Source organism: Pistacia vera, unplaced genomic scaffold, assembly GCF_008641045.1.
Source record: "Pistacia vera cultivar Batoury unplaced genomic scaffold, PisVer_v2 Contig993, whole genome shotgun sequence".
Lineage (NCBI taxonomy): Eukaryota > Viridiplantae > Streptophyta > Magnoliopsida > Sapindales > Anacardiaceae > Pistacia > Pistacia vera.
Window position 1 is genome coordinate 258,959 of NW_022196882.1, and position 13,509 is coordinate 272,467.

General features: G+C 33.1%; 2 protein-coding genes across 2 annotated transcripts; both read left to right on the forward strand.

Annotated features, from left to right (window-relative positions):
- Positions 1-7,796: 7,796 nt before the first annotated feature.
- On the forward strand, positions 7,797-10,702 carry LOC116121529 (receptor-like protein EIX2). The gene is made up of 2 exons (XM_031407481.1): positions 7,797-8,111; positions 8,684-10,702. The coding sequence occupies exon 2, from the start codon at positions 9,545-9,547 to the stop codon at positions 10,700-10,702; it is 1,158 nt and encodes a 385-aa protein (XP_031263341.1). The 5' UTR covers positions 7,797-8,111; positions 8,684-9,544.
- Positions 7,815-8,777, forward strand: LOC116121528 (receptor-like protein EIX1). The gene has a single exon (XM_031407480.1). It carries the CDS (start codon positions 7,815-7,817, stop codon positions 8,775-8,777), a length of 963 nt encoding a protein of 320 aa, XP_031263340.1.
- Positions 10,703-13,509: the final 2,807 nt, after the last annotated feature.

The window sequence follows — 13,509 nt, forward strand, 5'->3', positions numbered from 1 at the left end:
ACTTTTGGACCACCACTTCCTAATTGCACTGATGATACTATTTTATAACCTTTACCTAACCACAAAAATGGAGAGGAAATTGACGATTATGGAGATGAAGTGGATTGGTTCTATGTAAGCATGGAGCTTGGATTTTGTGGTTGGCATCTGGAGTTTTATAGGTCCTTTATTAATCATCAGAAGATGGATGTTTATATATTGTGATTTCTTGGACTCCCTCGGTTACATGTTTTACAATGTTTTAAGAAAGTGTTAGTAGAAATTTTGTGTGAGTTGTGTCAGTTTATGTACTTCAATTATCAAATGAAGAGTTATAATAAATGTGGGAACTCTAGTTCGTGTGTGTGTGATTGAAGGTGTAATTTGAAGTATAATTTTGCACACACGTAAAAGAATGGATCAACAAAATGATGTTGTCTTCAAACAGAAGATATACTTTTAGTCTTGTGACCTGAGGTTGTTATTTGTCTCTCTAGTTTGGAACTAACACCCTTGATTTCCGCCATTGATCAACCTTTGCTTGATTTTACTTAACACCCATGATTTCAGCCATTGATCAAGCTTTTGTTGATTTGGGCTAACAGTGTGATAAGAAGAAGACATAACAGAGTGGTTAAGTGAGCAAGTGCTGCCAACATTTCTCCATCATTCTTTTACTGCAATGATAAATTAAACTTGAAGGTGGGGTTAGAAAATTCAATTAAAACTTTGATAGTTCTCTATTGTAATCTTTATTGACTAATTAAATGTACACTATGAGGTCCTACTTTTTAGATTTCTATTATAAATGAGCTGTGTTGGAGTCTCACACCGACTATGCACGCTCAAGCCTATTGAGTTATAAGAGTGGGCAATCCTCCCATTCAAAAAGGCCTTATTGGGTGAGAAGTTAGACCCACCTTAAATTCTATCATGGTATCAGAGCACAGGTTCAGTTGAGCTGAGCACTTGACCAACGGGTGAGGAGTTAGAGCCAGCAACTACCTCCATCAATAGGCATGACCCAACATATGGGCTTGACCGTGAGGGGAAGTGTTGGAGTCTCACACCGACTAGGCACGCTCAAGCCTATTGGGTTATAAGAGGGGGCAAACCTCCTATTCAAAAAGGCCTTATTGGGTGTGAGTAGTTAGACCCACCTTAAATTCTATCAAGCTGGATAAGCTGAGAAATTAAATTGGTCAGCTGAATAGGATATGACTTGGAGTTTACATACTTTATTAATGTTAACCATTGAAATTAATTGGATGGATGAAAAGTACTTTTTATTTACTTTATAGATAACTTCTAGCTCCGAACATTACAGATGATCTAGAGATGCAGAGATGTACGAATCTTTTGGGTCATGATCAATCAAGCATCAAACAATAATTCACTCCAATTAACGTACACAAAACGCATAAAGATCTTATTCTTGTGAAAGACTTGTTGCTAGTGTCATATTTCCAAAATCAAAATCTGAACTTGGAAAAAGTATAGCAATTTAATTGAATCAATCTCATAAAAAATCATGAATTAATATTTACATAAAAATCAGCACATTGTGTGACAAGAAGAAGATGTAACAGAGAGGTTAATTTAGCGAGTATTGCCAACATTTCTCCATCATTCTTTACGACGGTTGAGGGTGGTAAATTTAGTTAGAACTAAACTTTATGGCGGGAAAGGCAGCAGTTCTTGCTAGTAAGAACTTCGAGAGCTAGGTGCTGTGGGTTATTTCTCAATGGCTCATGAAAGGGTTTCCCCCGTTTTTATAGTGAACCTAGGAGGTTGGTGTCCTAGTAGAACTCTGAGTCCTACTTGGTAGATAAGTCTCAATTAGGAAGGAAGCATTATTCCTTGCCTTTATCAGATTAGGCTTACCACTTCAAATAGATTCAAGATCTTGACTAAAGTAGAAAGTAAATAGGATTTCGATTCTTTTTTTGGACTGATGTGGGCTAATGGGCTAGAACTCGATTTAGCTTAACTTGTAGGATAGCCAACCTCATATAGTGGTCAGTTCACAAGGTGGATTTAAGCATAGACCCAACTAGAATTGGGCTAAGGCATTGGGCCATAAGGTGTTTATTTCATTATTGGACCTCGTCAGGCCCAATATGATTTTCGGCCCATACACTATTGCAAACTTTATTGACTAATTAAATGTCCTTTAAATCAACGGTAAGACTTTCTTGATACTTACGTGGAAAATACTGTGAGGTCCTACTTTTCAAAGATGAGTTGGATAAGCTGAGCAATTAAATTGGTCATTCATGAGAAGTTCCATGGATGAATAGATTTAATCGGGTCAGCTGAGTAGGATTTGATTTAAGAGTCGAAAAAATTTATTAATGTGAACCATTGGAATTAATTGGATAGATGAAAAGTTGTAGCTACTTCTGTAGTATGAAATCAAATGTCGCCCATGATACTTTCTATTTACTTCATAGATAACTTCTAGTGCCAAGTATTTTCCATGTACTTTAATCATTCTTAATTTCTTGGTGATTCAATGGTGATAAACAAACTTTCTCTTTAACTACTAATTTGAATTGAAATTTAAACAAGGGCCCGAAACAGAGTAGATAACTAAAGTAATTAGAATTGGACACTAGAATATTTCTCAACAAACTAAGCAAATACTACACAACTTTACAAAATATGAACGGCAAGCTATAGAAAATTTATAAAAGGCATGACTATCTTTGGTTAAATTTTTGATAGACAATATGTCATCAAGCTTTGTACATAAATAAATGGTAAACATTATATGCTAACTCACTCAAAGAATGTTTTGGACTTGGAGAAGAGATTTTTTTGCTAGGTGTGAATTGTAATGTGGTGTGATTTGTGAGGAAAGAGCAAAGCCTCCATTGTGGTCAATAACTTAATGCGTTCACATGCATAATTAACTCCACGCTAATTAATCACCAAGTTACATTTTACCTTTGAATTCTTTTTCTTTTTTATTTAAGTCAAACTTTAATACTTTGGCTTTAATCTTTCAAACTTTGTGTTCTACGTAAAACATGTGGAACGGATATCAGATTTAACATTTATATGGTTAGACAAGATGAAATACTTGTTCAAGGGAAGTAATGGTGCTTCAAATGATAAGAGTATAATCACAATCTAAATTATGTGATCTTCGTTTTGGACAGAGCTTGAAACGAAGTAATTTTCTAAGAGATCACCGTTCTCATATGTGCTTGTTATATGTTATTCTTTTTAATTAACTTGGATTCCTTGCCAGTTATTAAACAAACGTCCATTATATATAAAACATATTACAATAATTTACATAAAAATCAGCACATTGTGTGAAAAGAAGAAGATGTAACTTATAGGTTAAGTAAGCAAATATTGCCAGCATTTCTCCTTCATTCTTTCACTTCAATGATATATTAAACTTGAAGGAGGGGTTAGAAAATTCAATCAAAACTTTTATAGTTTTCTACTGTAATCTTATTGACTAAATTATAGATTTGTGAGGAAAGAACAAAGCCTCCATTGTGGTCAAGAACATAATGCATTCACACGCATAATTAACTCCACGCTAATTAATCACCATGTTTATGGTACTTTTTACTTTTGATTTTTTTTTTTAGTCAAAATTTATTAGTTTGGCTTTAATCTTTCAAACTTTGTGTGCTACGTAAAACATGTGGAATGGATATCAAATATAACATTTATATGGTTAGACAAGATGAAATACTTGTTCAAGGGAAGTAATGCTGCTTCAAATGATAAGAGTATAATCACAATCTAAATTATGTGATCTCCGTTTTGGGCAAAGCTTGAAACGGAGTAATTTCCTAAGAGATCACTATTCTCATATGTGCTTGTTATATGTTATCCTTTTTAATTAACTTGGATTCCTTGCCAGTTATTAATCAAACGTCCATTATATATAAAACATATTACAATAATTTACATAAAAATCAGCACATTGTGTGAAAAGAAGAAGACGTAACAAAGAGGTTAAGCAAGCAAGTATTGCCAACATTTCTCCATCATTCTTTGACTTCAATGATATATTAAACTTGAAGGAGGGGTTAGAAAATTCAATTAAAACTTTTATAGTTTTCCACTGTAATCTTTATTGACTAAATTATAGATTTGTTAGGAAAGAACAAAGCCTCCATTGTGGTCAAGAAATTAATGCATTCACATGCATAATTAAATTTAAATCCACGCTAATTAATCACCATGTTTATGGTACTTTTTACTTTTAACCTTTTTTTTTTTTTTTTTGGTTATCAAGTTTAATACTTTGGCTTTAATCTTTCAAACTTTATGTGCCACGTAAAACATGTGGAATAGATATGTATCAGATATAACGTCAAGCATATTTGCATACTTGCAAGACAAAAGTATATGGAACCCACATTGAGATCAAATCAATAAAACTTGTGAATATCACTTGATTCCATTGATTTCTCCACAAAAAATTTACATTAAAATGTAATAAACAAAAGAACGAGAAAAATTGAAAAGAAAGAACTGTCCATGAATCTATCATACTGCAGTGATCACTTGATTTCAGATTTGCTAAATTAGTTTGAAACCGTGGGAAACGAAAACTGTTATTTTTTTTTACATATTTATTATTATTATTATTGTTTTTTTTTGCACGGCTTCTGATGAGGTGAATTCATTCTAGTGAAAAAGTACACTATTAGTGGAAGACTTCAGAATTTACTTTATTAATGTGAACCATTGAAGTTAATTGGATGTATGAAAAGTTGTAACCCACGATACTTTTTATTTACTTTATAGATAACTTCTAGCTCCAAGCATTACAGATGGTATTGACATATTGTTAAAATCATTCCTAATTTCTTGATGATTTAATGGTGATGAACAAACTCTCTCTTTAATTTCTAAATTGAACTTGAAACAGGTGCCGAAACAGAGTGAATAACTAAAGTAATTAGAATTGTGGACACTAGTAATATTTCTCAACAATTTTTCTGGAACCATACCGATATATATCAATAACTTCAGTGCCATGATGACAATGAGCTCTAATGACCATAAAATGGATATAGGTTACATGTAGGATTCATTTCTTGTGAATAAAGGTCAACTTGTTGAATATAACACAATTCTGAAGTTTGTGAGAGTCATATACCTTTCAGAAAATACTTTCTCACGAGAGATTACTATGGAAGTGACAAATCTTACAACATTGCAATCACTGAATCTATCACACAATTCTTTTACCGGTAGAATTCCTGGGAATATAGGTGCTATGACATTAGTGGAGTTGATTGATTTCTCCACAAATCAACTTTCTGGTGAAACCTTATTTTGAATGTACTGAAATGGGTGTAATAGAAATTATAAAAGAGTACAAAGTTTCTGCTAATTATATTTTTTGTCACTTCTCCGGATTGAATTCTGAGATGTATTTTTCATCATGTGCAATCCGTTTCTCATCGGCATTTTCAATCATAGGGATCATTGTGCATATAGTAATTTCTACTCCTCATGATTTTAACTTTCATGCAAATGTATTTGATCCAAAACACATTCACTTGATTGAGGAATATAAACTTGTAAACTAATTACGTTGTCAATGTAAAGATCAGGTGATGCTGAATCACAGTAAGTTGCCATGGAAGGATACTAGTATCAGTCTCAGAAAACTGTTTCAGTGCAGCGCCAAAAGCCTTTATTATATTGAATCAATTGGTTCTCACAAGTGGAATCATAATTGCTTCATAGATACCGATTCTTTTGGAGCACCATGTATCTGAAATTATAAAGAAAGCCTTGAGGAAATGAGTTTGAAGACCTCTCCCAGAAGATAATTTTTGGAACAGAAATTATTGAAATGTTCTATATCTTTTCTTTCTCCTAAATGTTGTGTGAAATGTTGAAATGGGCAGTTAGAAAAATCAAAGTTTCATATTTTGTCCTCTTTAATTGACTTGAAGTCTACTCTGTTAATTGGACCTACTAAAATTAGAAGTATTTGCATCTTTTCTAAAATGTGTAATGAGATATTATTGATCATGTGAAAATGATACCAATTATTTTGTTTTTTTTTCTTTCTTTAACAGAGCAATTTTTCAAGATTATTTATATTTTCCACGTCAATATTATAAGGCACGGGGTCCCATATCTTTGAAATTTTGATGCAGAAGTAAATATTATGATACTTTCTATTTACTTCATAGATAGCTTCTAGTGCGAAGTATTTTCCAAGTACTTTAATCATTCTTAATTTCTTGGTGATAAACAAACTTTCTCTTTAACTTCTAATTTGAATTGAAATTGAAACAAGGGCCCGAAACAGAGTAGATAACTAAAGTAATTAGAATCGGACACTAGGAATATTTCTCAACAAACTGAGCAAATATTACACAACTTTATAAAATATGAACGGCAAGCTATAGAAAATTTATAGAAGGCATGACTGTCGTTGGTTAAAATTTTGATAGACAATATGTCGTCAAGCTTTATACACAAATAAATGGTAAACATTATATGCTAACTCGCTCAAAGAATGTTTTGGACTTGGAGAAGAGATTTTTTGTTAGGTGTGAATTATAATGTGGTGTGATTTGTGAGGAAAGAGCAAAGCCTCCATTATGGTCAATAACTTAATGCATTCACATGCATAATTAACTCCACACTAATTAATCACCATGTTTACGGTACTTTTTACTTTTGAATTTTTTAAAGTCAAAATTTAATACTTTGACTTTAATCTTTCAAACTTTGTGTGCTACGTAAAACATGTGGAATCGATATCAAATATAACATTTATATGGTTAGACAAGATGAAATAGTTGTTTAAAGGAAGTAATGCTGCTTCAAATGATAAGAGTATAATCACAATCTAAATTATGTGATCTCCGTTTTGGACAAAGCTTGAAATGGAGTAATTTCCTCAGAGATTATTGTTCTCATATGTGCTTGTTATATGTTATCCTTTTTAATTAACTTGGATTCCTTGCCAGTTATTAAACAAACGTCCATTATATATAAAACATATTACAATAATTTACATAAAAATCAGCACATTGTGTGAAAAGAAGAAGATGTAACACAAAGGTTAAGTAAGCAAGTATTGCCAGCTCTTCTCCATCATTCTTTGACTTCAATGATATATTAAACTTGAAGGAGGGGTTAGAAAATTCAATCAAAACTTTTATAGTTTTCTACTGTAATCTTATTGACTAAATTATAGATTTGTGAGGAAAGAACAAAGCCTCCATTGTGGTCAAGAACTTAATGCATTCACATGCATAATTATATATAAGTCCACGCTAATTAATCAACACGTTTATGGTACTTTTTACTTTTAATTTTTTTTTTTTTTTGGTTATCAAGTTTAATACTTTGGCTTTAATCTTTCAAACTTTGTGTGCCACGTAAAACATGTGGAATTGATATCAGGTATATCATAAAGCATATTTGCAGACTTGCAGAACAAAAGTATATGGAACCCACATTGAGATCAAAAAATTTACATAATAAAATGTAATAAACAAAAGAAAGAGAAAATTTGAAAAGAAAGAATTGTCTATGAGTCTATCACACTGCAGCAAATATTATTTCGGGTCAATTGACTATGAGGCCATGGGGGTCCCTTATCTTTGAAACAGGGGATCTTGGAGCCACGTGGCCCACTGACATCTTTAAAATCTTGATGTTATCAGTAAAGATCAAAGAGATTTCCTGCAAGTTTTAAAATTGATTTCTGGACAAACTAGTTGAGTGGTTCAGTGAATGGAAACTCTATAAATAGCAGGCCACTAATAATAATATTCTCATGCACAATTCCTTTACCATAAACTTCTCCTATGCAAATGAAAACCATGAGCATTTTTCTTGCCTTTCTTTTCATTTCCACAACCCTCAACATTAGCTTCTGCGGAGGAAGCTCTTACCGGGGTTGCATTGAAATTGAGAGACAAGCTGTTTTAAGGTTCAAGAAAGATCTGATAGATCCTTCCAACCTGCTTGCCTCTTGGACTTCTGGTCATGCAGATTGCTGTACATGGTCTGGCATTTTTTGTGACAACTTGACGGGCCATGTCCTTGAACTCAACCTTACAACTCCTCCGTTGATTTCTATAGTTGATTCAACTATGAGGCCAAGGCTGGGTGGTAAGGTAAATCCCTCTTTGCTTGATTTAAAGCATTTGCGCTCGTTGGACTTGAGCTTTAATAATTTTTCTGGAATTCAGATTCCTAAATTTCTTTGTTATATGCACAATTTAAGATACCTTGATCTTTCTGCAAATTCTTTCCAAGGTATAATTCCTCACCAGCTTGGAAACCTCTCTAATCTGCAGTATCTTGCCCTCGGTTCTGGTTCAGATGTTGACGATGTAGGGTGGTTAACTAGTCTTTCTGTTTTAGAGGTTGACAATTTAGGGTGGTTATCTAGTCTTTCTTTGTTGAAACACCTTGACTTGAGTGGTGTAAATCTCAGCGAATCCTCTGATTGGCTGCATGTGATCAATACACTCCCTTCTCTAGTAGTGTTAAAATTGAGTTTTTGTGAAATCCATCATTTTCCTCAACTACCCATTGTAAATTTTTCGTTTCTTGAGACCCTTGATCTGAGTGCTAATCATTTTGAAGGTCCAATTCCTTATGGACTTCAAAACTTGACTTCCCTTAGATATCTTGATTTATCTCAAAATTATTTCAATTCTTCAATACCCAATTGGTTTTACAGACTTAGCCGTCTCCAGAGACTTTCTCTTGGTAGTAATTGGTTGAAAGGCACGTTGGGGATTCTAGGAAAATCTGACATCTATAGAAGAGCTTGATCTCTCATCAAATGGATTTGAAGGTGGAATCCCAAAATCAATGGGACGACTTTGCAACTTAAGGTTAATCGCTCTCTTATATGTCAATTGAAGCCAACCAATATCTGATGTCCTTGATATTTTTTCTAAATGTGTTTCAGACGTACTAGAGATTTTGGATTTAACTGAAAGTCAAGTTTTTGGTCAATTTACTGATAGACTTTGACAATTTAAAAAGTTAGATACTCTTTATCTGTTTAACAATTCTATTTCAGGTTCTATTCCATCCTCTTTAGGAGAACTATCGTCGTTAAAATATCTTCATATTGGGTTTAATAAATTGAATGGAACTGTTTCTGAGATGCATTTTTCCAATCTGACAAGATTATAAGAATTTTATGCATATGAAAATTCATTAATATTCCAAGTCAGTCCTTATTGGGTTCCTCCTTTTAAACTTGAAGTTCTAGGATTGAGATCTTGTCATTTAGGGCCTCAATTTCCACCGTTCACAAAAGCATTTACAATATCTTGACATATCCAATTCAGGAATTAAAGATGTTGTTCCAACATGTTTATTCAAAATTCCTTTCAATTTTGTAAATCTCTCTCACAACCAACTCTATGGGCAAATTCCAAATTTAACAGAGTCCACTCAACTTGAGGTGCTTGACTTGAATTCAAATCATTTATCAGGTTCATTGCCTCTTTTACCCTTCAACTTGTATCGACTTGATCTTTCCAACAACATTTTGTAAAGATCAATTTTCCATTTGTTGTATCATAAGATGAATGAGTCAGAGCGCAAGATGCAAATTCTCATCCTTAATAACAACTTTTTGTCAGAAGTTATACCTGATTGTTGGATGAATTTGAAAGCCTTAAAAGTCTTGAATTTAGGTAACAATAGATTCACGAGTAAGCTTCCAGCTTCTATTCGGACTTTAGGTTCTCTTAAATGGTTAAACCTTCGCAAAAACCACTTTTCTGGAACAATTCCTGTGTCACTCAAAAATTGTACACAGATGGTGTCGCTTGATTTGGGTGAAAATGAGTTTGTTGGAAATCTCAAGGTGTGGGTTGGAGAGAGATTTTCAAGAATGAAGATTCTCAACCTTAGATCAAATAAGTTTTCTGGCCATTTACCAAAAGAACTTTGTAATCTTCATTCTCTGCAAATCTTAGACCTAGCAGATAACAACTTCTTTGGAACCATACCAAGATGCATCAATAACTTTAGTGCCATGAAGTCAAAGAGCTCTAATGAGGAAAACGATATGAATTATGAACCTGATGCAGGTTATTTATCAACATATTTGGAGAGTGAACTACTTGTGAAGAATGGTCAAATGGTTGAATACAACACAATTTTGAAGTTCGTGAGAGTTATAGACCTTTCAAAAAATAAGTTATTCGGACAGATTCCTATGGAAGTGACAAATCTTTCAAGATTGCAGTCATTCAACCTGTCACACAATGATTTTACTGGAAGAATTCCAGAGAACATTGGTGCTATGAGATATGTAGAGTCTATTGATTTCTCCAGAAATCAACTTTCAGGTGAAATCCCACAAAGTCTTTCAAGTTCGACATTTTTGAGGGACTTGAACTTATCCAACAACCACTTAACTGGAAGAATTCCTTCAAGCACTCAATTAAGTGGCTTTGATGCATCCTGTTTTACTGGAAACCAACTTTGTGGACCTCCACTTCCTAATAATTGTACTGTGACTGTTCCAACACTCAACGGTCATAACAGAGGAGAGAAAGATGGTAATGAAGATGAAGTGAACTGGTTCTTTGTGAGCGTGGCACTTGGATTTATTGTGGGATTCTGGAGTTTTATAGGTTCTCTACTCGCCAGCCAAAGATGGAGGTACCTGTATTGTCAATTCTTGAATGGCCTCCAGGACAAACTGGGCAATGCTGTAAGAAAATGTTACTAGAAGATTTTTTTTTTTTTTTTTTTTTTTCTCTTCTATTGGAGCTTAGTTTGTATGTACTGAAAAAAGGCGTAAGTAATGGTTTGAACGTGTGTCATGAAATGATATTTGCTATCATTTTTACAACCAAAAAGATTACAACACGCTGATCAGTGACTAGAATTGTTGTAGAATGATTAAACTTTTTGTTTTAATTGGGCATGCAAAAATTGAATAGACGACATAAATATTAATAAATACAAATTTAGCGGCAAAATCTAATAACAAAGGTAGAGAAAAGTGAATATCTATTTAAAGGAAGAATAATACTACACATACATCATTCGTATACAACATTTCTCATACAACATTACGTGACAAGATATGATTGGGTGAAAGTTTAATTTTAACTTTAAATTAGTCAATCATATCTTACCACATAATGTTGTATGAAAATGATGTATGTGTAGTATTACTAAGCTTAAAGGAATATATACAAAATTAAGTATACAAAGTGAATATATATTGACACTGATCTATCTCTCTTTGATGAGTTTACTTTACATTTTCACTCTCTAAACCATAATATGACACATCACTGTATACACTACGACATGGAAGAGAAAATCTAGGGTTGTCTATGACAATGTAGTAAACAAGTTTAGAAAACAGAGATATAAATTTGAAAATCCAATATATTTAGAACGAAACTTCATAATAGATATAAAAAAATTATCAAATAGCTCCAAAAAAAAGTTATTAATACTATAAATAATCAATTATCAAATAACTCCAAAAAAAAAAAAAATTAATACTATGCATTTTCAACAGCTAAGCAATAAATGGTCTGAATATATATTATTAATACTATGCATTTTTAATATCTTTCTTATCAACCACTAATCACAACCTTGTATTTTGTTTAGGTAAATATTAAATCATTAGTGTTTGGAGTTTAGCTTGAATGTGCTAAAAAGGGATTAGACCAGTGGTAGGAACATTTGAGACATGATGAAATCATATTTGCTCTGTCTTTTTTACAGACTACAGGTATTAATGCATTCATTTCTGTCTGAGTTGGACATGCAAACCTTGAATTTATGAATGAATGAAAAAATTACAATGATAAGGTAAAATTTACTAACAAAGAAATAGAAAACATGAAAATGAAAAAGAAATGACCAAAGAATATATGTAATTAGAGAAAAGTTTCATACTTGCAAAACAAATATAATTAGAACAAAATTGATAGAAGATGTAAGAATGACCTTATAAAATTCAATTATAAGAAAACTTGCACGGAAATTTATTAATAAATGATCTCAATATAAATGATGTTTATCAGATCATTGAGTATCTGATTTACCCTTAATCCATTTAATTATTTAGTTTAGTTGAGCCATGGCACATATATTTCATTCGAGTGAAACAATACTCCAGTAGTGGGAGACTTAAAGAAAATTAAAACATATCTGATGTTCTGCAGGTTTTTCCAAGGACCCATCTGAACTTGGTAGGTGATTTTTATTTAGATTATCATCATTTCCTTTCAATTCCCCACTCTAAACGGAGTGCAAAACAGGAGATGCGAGTTTCGGGACACTTGCTATTACTGTGCAATGCCAAAAGCCTAATTAGAAATTCTTCATAGATACCGATTCTTTCTGCATGGAGAAGCATATATCTGAAACTATAAAGGAAACAATTATGAGTAATGCTACAGTTACTGACTGGTGTATACCGATTTTGTGCACCGAATGACGTGGCACAATCCTGACCGTTTATTTATTATCAGTTAATATTAATCAACGGTCAGGATTTTGCCACGTTATTCAGTGCACAAAATCGGTATACACCAGTCGGTAGCTGTAGCATTTTCCAACAATTATACGGTTAGACAGGAAGAAATACTTGTTCAATGTTGCTTGATGATCAAGACTCGGGATAATATATGAAATCTAATTATAGAAATAGTACTAGATATTCTTTGTTTTATTATCTTTTTGAATGCAAGGCCACAGGGGTACCATTAATTGAATTGAATAAAGAAACCAAAAGACTTTTGAATAATATGATCAATGATGAATACTTTTCAAAAGGAAAAAACAAAACCACTTCCAGTACTTTTCTCTCTCTTTTTTGAAGCAAAAAGATGAAGAACCCTATACTCACAAATCCCACATTTTTCTGTCTTCCATAAACAGACTTCAATTTTTAATCTTCAAGACTGACTCTTGATTTTCTCTCCCCCTTGCTCACAAAGAAACCCACATACCCATTTCAAGAGACGGTTTTTTAGACATCATTTGTGAGTTCCAACAATGGAGGATGTGGTACAACTTGGCGTTGAAGTGAGACAAGAGTTGCTGGTTTCTCCAAGTGATGGGATTCCTACAAAGAAGCTAGCCCATTTTCTCAAACCTACCATAAAATCTTCAAAAGGTGTGGTTTTTGAGCTTCCTCCCCACTGTCTTGACCATTTGCCGTCCACTTTTGGGCCAAAAAAGTGGCCTATCATGGATGGAGGTTCCCACAAACAGATTGGAGAAAATGGGTGGAAAAAATTGCTGCTTTACTTGAATGTACATGGGAGAAAGTTGGTATACGAGAAGCGATCTTGAATTCTATCTATAAAATTAAGAGAAATGATGATTTGGTTCTTGGTCTTGCAGAGCAATGGTGTCCTGAAACTAAAAGTTTAATTTTTTCTTGGGGTGAAGCTACAATCACTCTATAAGATTTGCTGATTGCAGGGTACTCAGTGTTGGGGTCCCTTGTTTTTTGCCCTGTAGAAACAGATGAGTTGAATGAGTTGGAAGAGAAATTGAATC

Bases quoted from the DNA above. Each gene is read 5' to 3' on its own strand.
- LOC116121528 (XM_031407480.1), top strand. From the start codon at position 7,815: ATGAGCATTTTTCTTGCCTTTCTTTTCATTTCCACAACCCTCAACATT.
- LOC116121529 (XM_031407481.1), top strand. From the start codon at position 9,545: ATGAATGAGTCAGAGCGCAAGATGCAAATTCTCATCCTTAATAACAAC.